This window comes from Chiloscyllium punctatum, chromosome 6 (assembly GCF_047496795.1).
Source record: "Chiloscyllium punctatum isolate Juve2018m chromosome 6, sChiPun1.3, whole genome shotgun sequence".
NCBI lineage: Eukaryota > Metazoa > Chordata > Chondrichthyes > Orectolobiformes > Hemiscylliidae > Chiloscyllium > Chiloscyllium punctatum.
Genome location: NC_092744.1, coordinates 28,778,350 through 28,796,010, shown reverse-complemented (window position 1 = coordinate 28,796,010; position 17,661 = coordinate 28,778,350). Strand labels below are relative to the sequence as shown.

Here is a 17,661-nt window from a genome sequence, read left to right as displayed (position 1 = left end):
CCTGGCTTAAAGAAAATCTATCGACATCTGCTTTAAAAAGATTTAAGGACTCTAAATCCAACAACTTTTCAGGAGGAAGTTTCAAAGATTCCCTACTCACTTGAGAAAATAAATTTCACTTAATTTCCATTTTGAATGGATTACCTTGATTGCTAAATAGTGACTCCAGTTCTAGGTTCTCTCATAAGAAGAATCATTCTCTCCACATCTACCTTGTTATGACTATCAAAACTTTGTATGTTTCAATCCAGTCACCTTTTCCTCTTTTAAACTCCTGCAGATAAAAGACTTGCATCTCTATCCTCTCCACATTAGGCAACCTACCCATTGCAGGTATCAGTCTAGTCAACCTTCTCTGAACTCCCTGCAATGCTTTTACATTCTTCCTTAAATAGACAATAGGCAAAAGACAATAGACAATCCTGATGAAGGGCTTTTGCCTGAAACGTCGATTTCGCTGCTCGTTGGATGCTGCCTGAACTGCTGTGCTCTTCCAGCACCACTAATCCAGTATTTGGTTTTCAGCATCTGCAGTCATTGTTTTTACCTAATAGACAATAGGTGCAGGAGTAGGCCATTCTGCCCTTCGAGCCAGCACCACCATTCATTATGATCATGACTGATCATCCTCAATCAGTATCCTGTTCCTGCCTTATCCCCATAACCCTTGATTCCACTATCCTTCTATCTAACTCTTTCTTGAAAGTATCCAGAGACTTGGCCTCCACAGCCTTCTGGGGCAGAGCATTCCATACACCCACCACTCTCTGGGTGAAGTAGTTTATCCTCAGCTCTGTTCTAAGTGGCCTACCCCTTATTTTTAAACTGTGTCCTCTGGTTCAGGACTCACCCATCAACGGAAACATGCTTCCTGCCTCCAGAGTGTCCAATCCTTTAATAATCTCATACGTCTCAATCAGATCCCCTCTCAGTCTTCTAAACTCAAGCGTATACAAGCCCAGTCACTCCAATCTTTCAGCGTAAGATAGTCCCGCCATTCTGGGAATTGACCTCATGAACCTACGCTGCACTCCCTCAAAAGCCAGAATGTCTTTCCTCAAATTTGGAGACCAAAACTGCGCACAATATTCGGTGCGGTCTCACCAGGGCCCTGTACAGCTGCAGAAGGACCTCTTTGCTTCTATACTCAATTCCTCTTGTTATGAAGGCCAGCATGCTATTAGCTTTCTTCACTGCCTGCTGTACCTGCATGCTTGCTTTCATTGACTGATGTATAAGAACACCTAGATCTCATTGTACTGCCCCTTTACCTAACTTGACTCCATTTAGGTAGTAATCTGCCTTCCTGTTCTTGCCACCAAAGTGGATAACCACACGTTTATCCACATTAAACTGCATCTGCCATGCATCCGTCCACTCACCTAGCCTGTCCAGGTCACCCTGTATTCTCCTAACATACTCCTCACATTTTACCCTGCTACCCAGCTTTGTGTCATCAGCAAGTTTGCTAATATTACTTTTAATACCTTCATCTAGATCATTGATGTACATTGTAAAAAGCTGCAGTCTCAGCACTGATCCCTGCAGCACACAACTGGTCACTGCCTGCCATTCCGAAAGGGAGCTGTTTATCACAACTCTTTGTTTCCTGTCAGCCAACTAATTTTCAATCCATGTCAGTATTTTGCCCCTAATACCATGTGCCCTCAGTTTGCTCACTAACCTCCTATGTGGGACTTTATCAAAGGCTTTCTGAAAGTCCAGGTATACTACATCCACTGGATCTCCCTTGTCCATTTCAGAGTTACATCCTCAAAAATTCCAGAAGATTCGTCAAGCAGGATTTCCCCTTCATAAATCCATGCTGACTCCGACCTATCCTGTTACTGCTATCCAGATGTGTCGTAATTTCGTCCTTTATAATTGACTCCAGCATTTTTCCCACCACTGAGGTCAGACTAACTGGTCTCTAATTCTGTTTTCTCTCTCCCTCCTTTCTTAAAAAGAGGGACAACATTAGCTACCCTCCAATCCACAGGAACTGATCCTGAATCTATAGAACATTGGAAAATGATCACCAATGCATCCACGATTTCTAGAGCCACCTCCTTCAGTACTCTGCGATGCAGACCATCAGGTCCCAGGGACTTATCAGTCTTCAGAACTAACAGTCTCTCCAACAGTCATTTCCTGCCTAGTATAAATTCCCTTCAGTTCAGGTCCTTCAGCCACTGTTACATCTGGGAGATTACTCGTGTCTTCCCCAGTGAAGACAGAGCTAAAGTACCAATTCAACTCTTCTGTTATTTCTTTGTTCCTGTTATAAATTCACCCATTTCTGTCTTCAAGGGCGCAATTTTAGTCTTAACCATTTTTTTTCTTTTCACATACCTCAAAAAGCCTTTACTATCCTCCTTTATATTTTTGGCCAGTTTACCTTCGTACCTTATTTTTTCTTTATGTATTTCCTTTTTAGTTATCCTCTGTTGTTCTTTAAAAGCTTCCCAGTTCTCCGACAGCCCACTCATCTTTGCTCTGTTATACTTTTTCCCTTTTGTCTTTATATGGTCCTTAACTTCCCTCGTCAGCCACGGCCACCCCTGCCTCCCCTTAGGATCTTTCTTCCTTTTTGGAATGAACTGATCCTGCATCTTCTGCATTATACCCAGAAATGCCTGCCATTGTTGTTCCACTGCCATCCCTGCTAGGGTATTGCACCATTGAACTTTGGCCAGCTCCTCCCTCATAGCTCCATAGTTCCCCTTATTCAACTGAAATATTGTCACTTCCGATTCTACCCTCTCCCTTTCAAACTGCAGATTAAAGCTGATTGTAATGTGGTCACTACCTCCTAATGGCTCCTTTACTTCGAGGTCCCTGATCAAATCCGGTTCATTGCACAACACCAGATCCAGAATCGCTTTCTCCCTGGTAGGCTCCTGCACAAGCTGTTCTAAGAATCCATCTTGGAGGCACTCCACAAACTCCCTTTCTTGGGGTCCAGTACCATCCTTATTCTCCCAGTCTATCTGCACGTTGAAATCCCCCATAACAACTGTAGTAATATCTTTGCAACAGGCCAATTTCAGCTCCTTATTCAACTTACACACTACATCCAGGCTACTGTTTGGGGGCCTGTAGATAACCCCCATTAGGGTCTTTCTACCATTAGAATTTCTCAGCTCTAGCCATATTGAGTCTACATCCCCTGATTCTAGGTCCCCCCACGCAAGGGACTGAATATCATTCCTTACCAACAGGTCCACCCCACCCCCTCTGCCAGTCAGTCTGTCCTTACGATAGCACATTTAGCCTTGAATATTCATTTCCCAGGCCCTGTCCACTTGAAGCCACGTCTCAGTTATCCCCACTACATTGTAACTGCCAATTTCCAAATGAGCCTCAAGCTCATCCACCTTATAAAGTGACCAATATTGTGCTCAGTACTCCAGATGTGATTTCAGCAGTGTTCTGTTTCACTGAAGCGTAACTTCCCTAATTTTGTATTCATTTCTCTTCGCAATAAATCATTACATTCTATTAGCTTTCCTAATTACTTTTATTCTTCCTGCCAAAGTGGACACTATTACATTTTCCTATATTATATATCATTTGCTGCATCTTTGCCTACTCACTGCAAACAGTTTAGAAAAACATACTACTAAGTTCTTTCCACAACTTGTTTTCCTACCTTTCTTTGCGTCATCAGCATATTTGGCAACCATTCCTTCCATCCTTTCACCCAAGTCATTTACAGAAATTGGAAACAGTTGAGATACCAGAACATTGCTCACTTTTGTTCCATGTCTTTGCCATCACTGTGTTTCATATTGTTAATTACCCAGTCTCACCCTCTAAAAAATGGAGAAAGTGTTTGAAACATTGAGTTTTTCAAGAGGGAATTATATATAGTGTTTAGGGGTTAAAGGGATCAAGGGGTATGGGGAGAAAGCAGGAACAAGGTACTGATTTGGATTAATAGCCAGATTGAAGAGCAGATTGAAACGGCCAAATTTTCTACTTCTGCTCCTATTTTATATCTTTCTGTGTTTAATTGTTCCTTTTTTTTGGTTTATGAAATGTTCCCAACCCTCAGGCGAACCCTTAATCTGCATGGTCAGGTACGTCTTTTGTTTAGTTTAACACTCCTTGTCAACTGTCTTTGTTGGTCATGGATGTTTCATTCATCTTGTTGATACTTTCTCAATGGAATATATCTTTGTTGGCAATTATGAAATATATCCTGAAAGCTCTGTCTCTGCTGATCTGCTCTTTTATCTTTTAATCAAGTCTCCCTGTCTACTTTAACTATATCTTTCTTCATTATTTTATTTATGTTTAAGACACTGGTTTCAGATCCAAATTTCTCATTCTCAAACTGAATGTGAAATTCCTCATGTTATTAATCACTCTTCCCCAATCTATAAGATCATCAATTAATCATATTTCATTACACCTTTCCAGATATACAGTTGCCTATTCCATGGCTGGTTCCACAATGTATTATTTTAAGAAACTGTCTAGAATACACTCTCCTAAGCCATCCTCAAGTCTTCATTTAATAATTTGACTTGGTAACATTACAGTATTATTTCCACAAACTGTCATTATTTCTTATTGTATATACTGAAACAATGTAATTACTGTCAGGGGACCCATAGCCACTCCCTCCAATTACTTCTTTGTCTTGCTATTTCTTAGCTCCATTCAAACTTACTTTACATCTCGACCTCCAGAATCAAGATCATTTTTCACGATCGTTCAGATTTCATCTAGTATTAAAAGAAGTGTACTATTTGTTTCTCTCAACCTGTAGTTACCATTACCCACGTACAGTTGGCCATTCCTTTAATTTTCAACCTACTGATACGTGCTGCCTCCATTCTTTGTACAATTTACATATAGTGCAATGTTCCCTCTACCCTGTCCCCACCAAATGCTCCCAAGACAGGTACAGCAAGGGTAAAATACAGAGTAAAGTTTCCTCTACACTGTCCTTATCAAACACTCCCAGAACTGATACAGCTTGGGATTAGATACAGAGTGAAGCTCCCTTTGATTCATCTTTCTCCATCAAACACAGAGTCAAAGTCATCGAGGTGTACAGCGTAGAGAAAAGCCCTCAGGTCCATAACATCTGCTTGGTCAAAAACAAGCACCTAGTTATTTGAATCTCTTTTACCAGCACTTGACCCATGGCCTTGTCTACTTTGGCATCACACGTGCACATCTAAATACTTCTAAAATGTTAGGATGGTTTCTGCCGGTACTACCCTCAGATGCAGGGAGATCCACATCCCATCAAACACTCCCAAGAGAGTTACAGCACAGGGTTAGATTGAAGTAAACCTTCCTCTACATGCCCCCATCAAAACTCCCACAACAGGATTAGTACAGGATTTGGTACAGAGTAAAGCTCCTTTTTCTGCCTATCGACCTTCTAAAATTACACCATTTTCATCGGTTAAAAATCACACAACACCAGGTTATAGTCCAACAGGTTTATTTGGAAGCACGAGCTTTTGATGCGCTGCTTCTTCAACAGGTGGTTGTGGAGCAGAATCAGAAGACAGAATTTATAGCAATAGGATTGCAGTGTTATGGAGTGTAATATTAAACAAATTTAGCTTAAGTCTTTCATCTTTTAGAATGATCATGTTAGTTTCATATGAAAATACCAGAAAGGTTTTAAAGTTATATTCTCAAGATAGCATTAACAATAAGTGCTGCCTCAGCTCAGATAATTCATTGAAGGTATGAGGTTAAAGCCTATCTGTGTCCCAATTGTTAGGTCAGACTGATACTGTTTCTAAAGTGGTATTTACAGAAGTTTACATGGATTTATACAGTTTTTGAGAAAAATAAAATATAGTTCTGCAAGTACAAGTTCACCCCACAAGTTTAAATGTGTGTACGTGCAGGGGAGATCAAGTGGGTGTGTGAGTGTCTGTGAGAGAGTATGTGTATGTGTGTGAGTGTAATGGGTATAAGTGTGTGAGAGGGTGCGTGTGTGGCTGTGAATGTGGGGGGAGTACGTGTGAGCAGATGTGAAAAGTATGACAGAGGGTCTGTGTGAGTGGGTGGGTTTTTAGGTATGTCTGTGTATGCACGCATGTGTGTGTGCATGTGTGTGTGTGAGAGAGTGTATAGTGCAGTGGGGACACATGTAGTGTGACATGAACCCAAGTTCCCATTTGAGGCCATCCCACGGGTACTGAACTTGGATATCAGCCTCTGGCCATTTTGCGTTGTTGCCTGTCCCGAAGTCCACCTTGGATGGTGGTCACCTGAAGGTCCAAGGCCGAATGTGCTGGACTGCTGAAGTTTTCCCTGACTGGGAGGGAACACACCTGGCTGGTGATTGTTGTGCGGTGTCCATTCATCCGTTGCCGTAGCTTCTGCTCGGTCTTGCCAATGTACCATGCCTCAGGGCATCCTTGCCTGCAACATATGAGATAGACAGCGCTGGCCGAGTCACATGAGTACCTGCTGCATACATGGTGGGTGGTGTCCCCATGTGTAATGGTAGTATCCATGTCGACACTCTGACACGTCTTTCAGTGTATGCAGCAGGTACGCATGTGACTTGGCCAGCGCTGTCTATCTCATATGCTGCAGGCAATGATGCCCCGAAACATGGTACATACACATACACACACTCTCTCACAGACACTCATCCCCCCCCCCCACACACACACACTCACATGTGCACATTCACTTGGTCTCCCCTGCATATAAGATTGTGGGGTGAATTTGTACTTGCAGAATTACATTTTATTTTGCTCAAAAACTGCATAACTCCATGTAAACTTCTGTAAATCCCACTTTAGAAACAGAATCAGTCTGACCTAACATTGGGACATGGACAGACTTTAACCTCACACCTTCAATGCATTGAGCTGGGGCGGCACCTATTGTTAATGCTATCTTGGGGATGTAACTTTAAAAAGTTCTGGAATTTTCATATGAAGGACCTGAAACTAACATGATCATTCTAAAAGATGAAAGGCTTAAGCTAAATTTGTTTAATATTACATTCCATGACACTGCAATCCTGTTGCTATAAATTCTGTGTCTTCTGATTCTGCTTCACAACCACCTGATGAAGAAGCAGCACAACAAAAGCTTGTGCTTCCAAATAAACCTGTTGGACTATAACCTGGTGTTGTGTGATTTTTAACTTTGTCTACCCCAGTCCATCACAGACTCCTCCACATCACGACCATTTTGATCATTTGGCAGCAGAGGAGGAAATGTCTTTTGTTAGTGTTAACTAGCTTCTCAGCCAATTCTACAGCTGTTTGTGCATGTAAATTTGCTTTCCAAGGTTAATGTTACTACAATATTTCTGTCTTCGCTTTGGCATTGGCTTTATTGCTGTAGTCACTGATATCTGGAGAACTCTGATAGCCAAGTTCGGTACCCAATCAATCTTGCAGATCATTATATACCTTTTGATTTCACTGAGTTTCGATGTCTATACACTTCAGTATCATAGTCGTGATGCTGTTAGAACTGACTGGGACAAGACTGTGTCAACAACAGAGTGAGAAGGCACTTTAAAATTCACAAGAGCTCAGTGTCATAGCGTCACAACAAAAGATTCTGGTGGTTGTCAGATGGCGCTCTCTCCTAGCTATCTCGCACATTATCTTCCTTAAGGCAAATGATTGATCGTTTGTAAAGAGTACAGAAAATATTTTAAAATAGTGTCAGGGATGAGGGATTTCTGATTTTAGGAGAAACAAGTGAAATTGGTGCTCTCCTCCATGGATTGAGAAGACCCAGAGGATATTTGATTGTGATATTCAAACTGATGACAATTTGAAACAGACTAAATAAAAACTGTAGACAATAGAAAGAGATTCAGGAATCAAAGACGCAGATTTAAAAGAATTATCAAATAACCATACACAATGTCTGGAGAACATATTAATTTCTGCAGTGACTGGTTATAATTTGGAATGCATAGCCTGAGTTGGAAAATAAAGATTCAAAGATGGACTTTAAAAGAGAATTAGATAAACAGCAGAAGTGTATTCTGAACAATGTGATGTAGGCTGATTGGATTCTCCTTTTTACAAAGGACTTCACTTTTGATGGGAAGAATAGTCTCTGTGCTGTACATTTCTATGACTTGAAGTTGTAAGAAAAAGTGCAAAAATGCAATCTGTTCACTCAGTCTCAAAGATTTGGATTTTAGGAAGTTGTTGGTTGTGTTAGATGAATCTCTGAAAGGCTGGGGTCCAAAATGGTATAAAGTTTCACTGTTGTCTGTTAGTTATTGCCTTACAATGTGTGACACAGATTCCCTTGAAATTAATCACCAATTCATTTCCATATGAGGGGCATGTGTGACAGAATGCTCCAAAAATGTATTACTCGACACTGACCCTAGCTATCAATTTTAAAGTGGGATGGAAGGAGACAATAAGGGAATAAACCTCTAAACCTGCTGGACAGCCAGGCCAGTTTCAGTGTTACCAAACACATTTCATCAGGGCTGATATTAAAGTTAAGATTAGTTTAAAATTTGAAGACTGCAAGAATAAGACAACAAAACTGCCAACTGATGAGAATAATGATGCCAAATTGATTTCAAAATAACCAAAACTTCTATGTAAAGTACCTTGACAAATTTAAATCCAGTGTTACATCTGATCTGGACCTGATCTTTGAATGAATATTGCTCCTGGACAGGTTCAATTGTACCATTGGCAGGAGGATGTACAATAGGACATGGAGTGCCTACAAAAACACAAAGAGATATTTATGTACAATCAAGGACATTTTGCTCATTTCCCAGCCATATTGAGAATCATCCTCAACTGTCACAGAGTAAGAGTCTTTCACATAAGAACATAAGAAATGTAAATAGGAGTAGACCATTCAGTCCATTGTGTTTGTTTGTTTAATCTATATGATCATTGCTGATCTTGGTCTTCAACTCCCCTTTCTCACTTGCTCCCCATATCCCCAATGTCCTAAGAGACAAAAATCTATCTCAGCTTTAAATATTTGCAATGACAGAGCATCCCCAGCCTCAGCGGTGGAGAAATCCAAAGATTCACAATCGTTTGTATGAAAGGGTTATCCTCATCTCGGTCCTAAATGATCGGCCCCTTATCTTGAGACTAAGTCCCTGCGTTCTACATTCCCCAATCTGTGGAAACAACGTTTCAACTTCCTGGTGAATCTCTTCTCCATCCTCTCCAGTGTAATCATGTCCTTCCTATAGTGAGGCAACCAGAAATGCACACTACTCCATTGCGGCCCACCTAATGTTATATAAAGCTTCATAATAACTTCCAAGCTTCTTCACTATTCAAGGCAAGTATCCCATATACCTTCGTAACCACCTTATCTAGCTGTCCTATTGCTTTCAGTGATCTATGGATATGTACAGTAAGACCTCTCTGATTGTCTGAACTTCCAACGGTTATACTATTCAATGTGCACTCCCTTTTTCGTCCTCCCAAAATGCATATCTCTTCACAACTTTCAGGAATAAATTCCATTTGTCATTGTTTAGCCATCTGACCAGTCCATCTATATTAAACTGTAGTCTAAGGCTTTCCTCCTTTTTATTTATCACCATCACCAATTTTCATGTCATCTGTGAACTTATTGATCATACTTCCTACATTCATGTCTAGATCGTTAATGTAGGCAATAAACAGCAAGAGACACAGCACCAAAGCCAGCAGTAAGTCACTGGACATAGACATCCAGTCAAAAAGCATCCTTCAACCATCATCATCTGCATCCTGTCACTAAGCCAGTTTTGGATCTAATTTATCAAACTGCCCTGGATCCTATGGGCTCATAACGTCTGAACCAGTTTCCCTGTGTAACTTTGTCTAAAGCTTTCATGAAGTCCATGCAGTTGCACTACCCTCATCTAAACAGCTGATCACCTCCTTTGGTAGACATGATTTTCCCCTTCCAAAGCTATGCTGACTATCCTTGATTCGTCCTTTGCCTCTTCAAGTGAAGATAATTCTGTTCCTCAAAACCTTTTGCCAATAGTTTCCCTACCAGAGATGTTAGACTAATGGGCCTATGGTTCCCTGATTTATCCCTACTTCCAAGCCGCTAGAACCACTGACACTTCCTCCCTCTCAATATGTATTTTATTTTAAGATGTTCTTTATCTAAATCTGTATTTATCTAGAATTAGCTAAATGCTGAGCGATTGCAGAACTCTGAGATGCAGAGGATGTCCTGGTGCATGAATCACGAAAGGTCAGTTTTTGGTTACAGCGAATAATTAGGAAAGATAATAATAATGATAGAATAATAGAAACGTACAGCATGGAAACAGACCCTTCAATCCAACTCGTGCATGCTGACCATAAATCGGAAATAAATCTAATCCCATCTGCCAGCATTTCAAATGTAATCATTTATAGTGAGAGGAATTGAATACAAGTTGGGAGATTATGTTTTAGTTAATCATGACACTGGTGAGATTGCATCTGGAGTACTGTCAACAATATTGGGCACCCGATTTAAGGAAGGATACAAATTCGTTGGAAGATGTTCTGGATGGTTTACCAGACTAATACCAGGAATGGGCAGATTGTCTTATGAGGAAAGATTGGACAGGCTAGGCTTAGCTCTGCTGAAGTTTTGAAGATAAGAGGCAACTTGATTGAAACATTTAAGATTCTGAGGGGGCTTAACAGGGTAGATGTGGAAATGATGTTTCCTCTTCTGCATGAATCTCGAACTAGAACAACTGTTTAAAGATAATGCCTCACCTAATTAAGAAAGAGATGAAATATTTTCTCATGAGACTTTGATAACTTTATATCCCCTTGGTTCTTGAGAATCTACCTATTCATATAACTTAGAACAGTACAGCAAAGTACAGGCCCTTCAGCCCTCGATGTTGTGCCAGCCTTTTATCCTACTCTAAAATCAGACTAACCTGCATACCCTTTATTGTACTATCGTCCACATGCCTAACCAAGAGTTGCTTAAATGTCCCTAATGTATCTAACTCTACTACCAGTGCTGGCAGTGCATTCCACACATCCATCGCTCTCTGTGTAAAGAACCTACCTCTGACATCTCCCCTAAACCTTCCTCCAATTACCTTAAAATTATGTCCCCTCATGATAGACATTTCTGCCCTGGGAAAAAAATCTCTGACTATCCACTCTATCTATGCCTCTCAACATCTTGTATGCCTCTATCTAGGCACCTCTCATCCTTCTTCGCACCAATGAGAAAAGCCCTAGCTCCTTCAACCTTTCTTCATAAGATATGCCCTCCAGTCCAGGCAGCATATTGGTAAATCTCCTCTGCATCCTCTCTAAAGCTTCCACATCTTTCTGATAATGAGGTGACCAGAACTGAACACAATATTCCAAGTGTCGTCTAATCAGGGTTCTAAAGAGCTGCAGCATAACCTCGTGCTTCTTAAACTCAATCCCCCTGCTAATGAAAGCCAACACACCATACACCTTCTTAACAACTCTATCAACTTGGGTGGCAACTCTGAGGGACCTAGTGAGAGGAATTGAATACAAGTTGGGAGATTATGTTTTAGTTAATCATGACACTGGTGAGATTGCATCTGGAGTACTGTCAACAATATTGGGTACCCTATTTAAGGAAGGATACAAATTCACAGCACCAGAGACCCAGGTTCAATTCCCGCCTCAGGCGACCCTCTGTGTGGAGTTTGCACATTCTCCCCATGACTGCGTGGGTTTCCTCCGGGTGCTCCGGTTTCCTCCCACAATCCAAAAATGTGCAGGTTAGGTGGATTGGCCATGCTAAATTGCCCATAGTGTTAGGTGAAGGGGTAAATGTAGGGGAATGAGTCTGGGTGGGTTGTGCTTTGGTGGGTCAGTGTGGACTTGTTGGGCAAAAGGGCCTGTTTCCACATTGTAAGTAATCTAAAACCCTCTGTTCCTTCACACTGCCAAGAATACTGCCTTTATCCCTGTAATCTGCATTCAAATTTGACCTTCCAAAGTGAATGACTTCACACCGTTCCAGGTTGAATTCTATATGCCACTTATTAGAACAGTTCTGCATCCTATCAATGTCCCATTGCAACCTACAACAGTCCTCTACCAACCCCCTCGTGTCATTGGCAAACTTACAAACCCACCGTTCCACTTCCTCATCCATTCTTACCTTAAAAATATTCAAAGACTCTGCTTTCAACATCCTTCAAGAGAGAGAGTTCAGAGGTAAGTAGAAATGTGGAGCAATTAGGTCACAATCTTACTGAATCTGGGTTTAAGGAGGAGGGGTTAAGCAGCCTGCTACTGTTTCGAACCTGCAGGTTCTGTCGCCAAGGTGGAGGCTTCCCACTGCTTCATGGGCAATATGTACATTTTCTCATGTTTCATGGTCCAAAACATTTCATATATCCCCTTGCACAATTTCTAAATGATAGTCTTTGGTTGCAGTCTTAATAAATGTTCCCACGGACATCATCGTTTGAACCATGATTGTGTAGATCTTCTAAAAGTTGTAAAATTCTCTTCACTTTCTTCAAATTTATCAATTTTTTTTTGAGAAAAATAGACACAGCAAGTTTTCTGCTACTGCTGTCTCTGGGGTCACCAGTTTGGAGAATGTTTGTGATGAAAGTAGCACTTGTTTTTAAGGTTAAGTGCATCTTTTCACTTTTCTCCTTCCTGGTCTGCTCCTTTATGTCGTTATTGTAAAGTTCCTTTTTTCCCTTGCTCTCAGTTATCTCTAATTTTACTTCCAGACCTCTCATCACTCACACAAAGTCATCTTCTGTAAGGTCCCAGACCCTACCCAGTAGCATAAGATTATATTTTTTCTCTTTATTCATTCACAGGCGATGGCATAAATTCCTGGGGAAGTATTTGTTCACCACCTCTAGTTGCTCTCAAGAAGGTTGTGATGAGCTGTCTTGTTAAACTACTGTAGTCCATTTGTTGTGGTAGACCCATAGTGCTGTTAGGGAGGGAGTTCAAGGAATTTGACTCAACGACACTAAAGGATCAGCGATATATTTCCAGGTCAGGATGGCGACTGATGTGGGGGGGATGGTGATAGTGATGGTGATGGTGTTCCCATGTATTTGCTACCTTTGTCCTTCTATAGTCTTGGGTTTGGAAGGTAATGTCTCAGAAGCCTTGTGAATTTCTGCAGTGCATCTTGAAGATAATACACATTTCTGCAATTGAACATTGGGATAGAAGGAATGAATGTTAAAGGTGATAAATGTGGCACCAATCAAGTGGGTCATTTTGTCCTGGAATGATTTCAAGCTACTTGACTATTGTTGGAGCTGCACTCTTCAAAGTAATTGGGGTTTATTCCATCACACTCCTTACTTGCACTTTGTAGATGGTGGACAGGCTGTGCCGAGTGGGGAGGTGAGGTACTCACTGAGGGATTCATAGCCTCTGATCTGTTCTTGCATTTATTTTTGCATTTATACAACTAGGTCAGTTCAGTTTCTAGTTAATAGTAACTCCCTCAATATTGTTAGTGGGGAATTCAGCATTGGTAATGCCATTGTCAATCAAGGGGCAATTGATAGATTCTCTCTTGTTTGGGATGATCATTGTGTGATACTTATATGGTTTGAATATTACTTGTAACTTATTAGGTCAAGCATGGACATTGTCCAGGTCTTGCTGGGTTTGGATATGGACTGCTTCAGTATCTGAGGAACCATGAATGGTGCTGAAAATTGTGCAAACATAAGTGAACATTCCCACTTTTGAACTTGTGAATGTAGCAACTGAAGATGTTTAGACCTAGGACAATGCCCTGGGAATATGTCCTGGAACTGGGATTACAGGCCTCCAATTATCACAATCACTTTGCTTTGTGCCAGGTATAATTAAATGATTCCCATTAACTCAGTTTTGCTGGGAGTAATTGAGACTATGCTCGGTCAAATGTGATCTTGTTGTTAAAGGCTATCACTCTTATCTGACCTCTAGAATTCAGCTCTTTTCTTCGTGTTTGAACTAACACTGTAATGAGGTCAGGAGCTGAGTGGCTGTGGAAGAATCCAAACTGGGTGTCACTGAGCTAGTTATTTATTATTATCAAGTACTGCTTAATAGCACTGCTGTTGACTTCTTCTACCACTTTATTGATGATCGAGAGTAGACTGATTGGGTGGTAATTGGCAACATTGGATTTATCCTGTTTTTTGTGTACAGCACATACCGGACATTTTTCCACCCTTCCTGAAGAAGGGCTTATGCCCAAGACATTGATTCTCCTGCACTTCAGATGCTGCCTGACCTGCTGTGCTTTTCCAGCATCACACTTTCGACTCTGATCTCCAGCATCTGCAGTCCTCACCTTTTTTCGCATCGTCAGTATTGTAGCTGTACTGGAACAATTTTGTCCAGGGACATGACAAGTTCTGGAACAGAAGCCTTCAGATTTCTTGCTGGAATGTTGTCAGGGCCTATAGCCTTTGTAGTAGCCAGTGCCTCAAACTGTTTGTTGAAACACATGGACTGAATCGAACTGGCTGAATACTGGTTTTTGAGATTCTGAGAATCACTAGAGGATGCCAATCACTCACTTAGTACTTAGTCTATAGTCATGGAGTCATACAGCACAGAGATAGACTTTTCGTTCCACCTCGTTTATGCTGATCAGGTTTGCCAAACTAAACTAGTTCCATTTGCCTGCGTTTAGGCCATATCCTTTTCACTTTTCTTATTCAAGCAGCTGCCCAAATATCTTTTAAATGTTGTAACTGTACTGGCTTCTACCACTTCCTCTGGCAATTCATTGCATACATGCATCACCCTCAGCTTGAAAAGTTGCATCTTAGGACCCATCTAGATCTTTCCCTTTCCACCTTAATCCTATGCCCTCTTGTTTTGGACTCCCAAACCTTGGGGAAGAGACCTTGGCTATTCATCAATTCTATGCCTCTCATGATTTTATAAACCTCTATAAAGTTTAACCTCTATAACCTCAACCTCTATAATCTCAACTTCCTACGCTCCAGGGAAAAAAAGCGTCTCAGCCTCTCCTTACAACTCAAGCCCTCCAGTCCTGGTAACATTCTGGTAAATCTTTTCTGCACCCTTTACAACTCCTTCCTCTAGCAGAGTGACCAGAACTCCAAAAATGGCCTCACCAATGTCCAGTACAGCTGCAACATGACATCCCAAACCCAATACTCAATGATCTGACCAATTAAGAAAAGCATGCCTTTCTGTCTACCTGTGACGCTACTTTCAAGAAAGAATGTACCTGAACCCTGTGGCCTCTCTATTTGACAACACTCCCCAAGGTCCTGCCATTAACTGCTTAAGTCTTGCCCTGGTTTGTCCCACCACAATGCAACACCTCACATTTATCTAAATTAAACTCCATCTGTCACTCTTCAGTCAATTGGCCCAGCTGATTCAGATTCTATTTAACTCTTAGATGACTTTCTTCACTGTCTACTATACCACCAGTTTTGGTATCATCTACAAACTTACTAACCATGCTTCCTACATTTTCTTACAAATCATTTATATAAATTACAAACAACAAGCATCGACCCAACATTGATTGTTTCAGAACACCCATAATCACAGACTTCCAGTCTGAAGAATTCCTTCAGGCTTATCTTTCAGACTCATGTTTTGGAGTGCCCCATCAATAAGAATGTGGATATTTGTACAGCCTTTACTTCCAGTGAGTTGTTTGATTGTGCACCATCATTCACAACTGGATATGGCAGGACTGCAGAGCTTAGATCTGATCCATTGGTTTTGGAATCACCTAACTCTGTCACTTGGTGCTTCCATATGAGGCACTGTGTAGCACTTAAGGAGTCCTGTGCTGTAGCTTCACCAGATTGACTCGTCACCTTTAAGTAATTTCAGGTGCTGCTCCTAGCATACATTCATGCATTCTTCATTGAACCAAGGTTAATCCTTGTAGTGGTTGTGTGGAGAAATTAACTTACAGACTGGAATTAAACACTAATCTGCTGCTGTTGGTGGCTCACAGTGCCTAATGGGCACCCAGCTTTGAGTTGGTATAGAATCATAGAATCCTACAGCATGGTGACAGGCCCTTTGGCCCAAACTAATCCATGCCGACCAAAATGTCTGCCCATGCTAACCCCATTTCCCTGCACTTGGAGTCCAAATGCCTTTTAAATGTTGTTAATGTACCCGCCTCAACCACTTCCACTGGTAGCTCATTCGATATGCATACCAAGCTCTGTGTAAAAATGTTGTCCGTCAGATTCCCTTTATTCTTTCACCTCTAACTTGAAGCTGATGCTCTCTAGTCCTCTTGGCGAAAGTGAAGACTGTAGATTCTGGAGAGCCGAGAGTGTGGTGCTGGTCAGGCAGCATTCGAGGAGCAGGAAAATCAACGTTTCGGGCAAACGCCCTTCATCAGGAATGAGCCTAGGAGCCTCGGGGTGGAGAGTTAAATGGGAGGGGGGTGGGGCTGGGGGGGAAGGTATCTGAGAGTGCGATAAGTGGATGGATGTGGAGTTAACGGTGAGAGGTCGGGGGAGGGTGGAACGGATAGGTGGGAAGGAAGATGGGCAGGTAACACAGACCATGAGGGTGGTGTTGAGTTGGAAGGTTGAAACTGGGATAAGGTGGAAGGAGCGAAAATGAGCAAACTGGTGAAATCCACATTGATGCCATTGGGTTGGAGGATCCCGAGGCGGAAGATGAGTTCTTCCTCCAGGAAAAAGACTGAGTGCATTCAACCTATCCATGCCTCTCATGATCTTATACACCTCTGTAAGGACTCCCCTCAGTCTCCTACATTCTAAAGTAAGGAGTCCCAACTTGTCCAACTCTGCCTATAACTCAGACCATTCAGTCCAGGCAACATTCTTGCAACCAACCCAAAGATATAAATAGGAAGCAAGAATTTTCAGCATTGCTTCACATGAGGTCCACTGAAGATGTTACCTAGTAAAGTAAGGAAACGTTTGGAAATACATCTAATAGCTCACCTGAGCAACCTACATCCAAAACCTTAACCTGAGCTACAAATTTTCTCAAAACTCACTAACATTCTTGTAAATTTCTTCTACACTCTCTAGTTTAATAACATACTTCCTATAACTAGGTGAACAAAACTGGACACAGTACTCCAAGTGCAGCCTCACCAATGTCCTGTAGAACTGCAACATATCTGCCCAACTTCTTTACTCAATGCCTGACTGATGAAGGTTAGTGTGCCAAAAGCCTTCTTCACTGCCCTGTCTACCTGTGACTCCACTTTCAGAGACTGGTGAACCTGAACTCCAAGATGCCTTTGTTCCATTTCACCCCTTGAGGCCCAACCATTCACTATGAAACTTCTCCCTTTATTTACTTGTTCTGATAAACAGTGACCAGACTCAAAACATTAAATCTGTTTTTTCCAGACCTGTTGAGATCTGGTCGAGGTCTGTCTTATTGTGCAGTGATAGTGCCACATGATATGGTTGAGGGAATCTTCAATGTGAAGACAGGACTTAGAGTCATAGAGTCATAGAGATGTACAGCATGGAAACAAGCCCTTCAGTCCAACCCGCCCATTCCGACCAGATATCCCAACTCGATCTAGTTCCACCTGCCAGCACCCAGACCATACCCCTCCAAACCCTTCCTATTCATACACCCATCCAAATGCCTTTTAAATGTTGCAATTGTACCAGCCTCCACCACTTCCTCTAGCATCTCATTCCATACATGTACCACCCTCTGTGTG

At 41.6% G+C, this 17,661-nt stretch overlaps 1 protein-coding gene across 5 annotated transcripts in view; it reads right to left on the bottom strand.

The window, feature by feature from the left end:
* masp1 (MBL associated serine protease 1) overlaps positions 1-17,661 on the bottom strand; it is a 126,566-nt gene that overhangs the window by 52,809 nt on the left and 56,096 nt on the right. For all 5 annotated transcript variants that reach the window (XR_011960872.1, XR_011960873.1, XM_072572204.1 and 2 more), the window contains exon 7: positions 8,591-8,709. Coding sequence is in view for 3 of the 5 variants with exons in the window: in XM_072572204.1 (XP_072428305.1) it covers positions 8,591-8,709 (119 nt within the window). In the remaining 2 variants the exon portion in view is untranslated. The remainder of the gene's footprint in view (positions 1-8,590; positions 8,710-17,661) is intronic.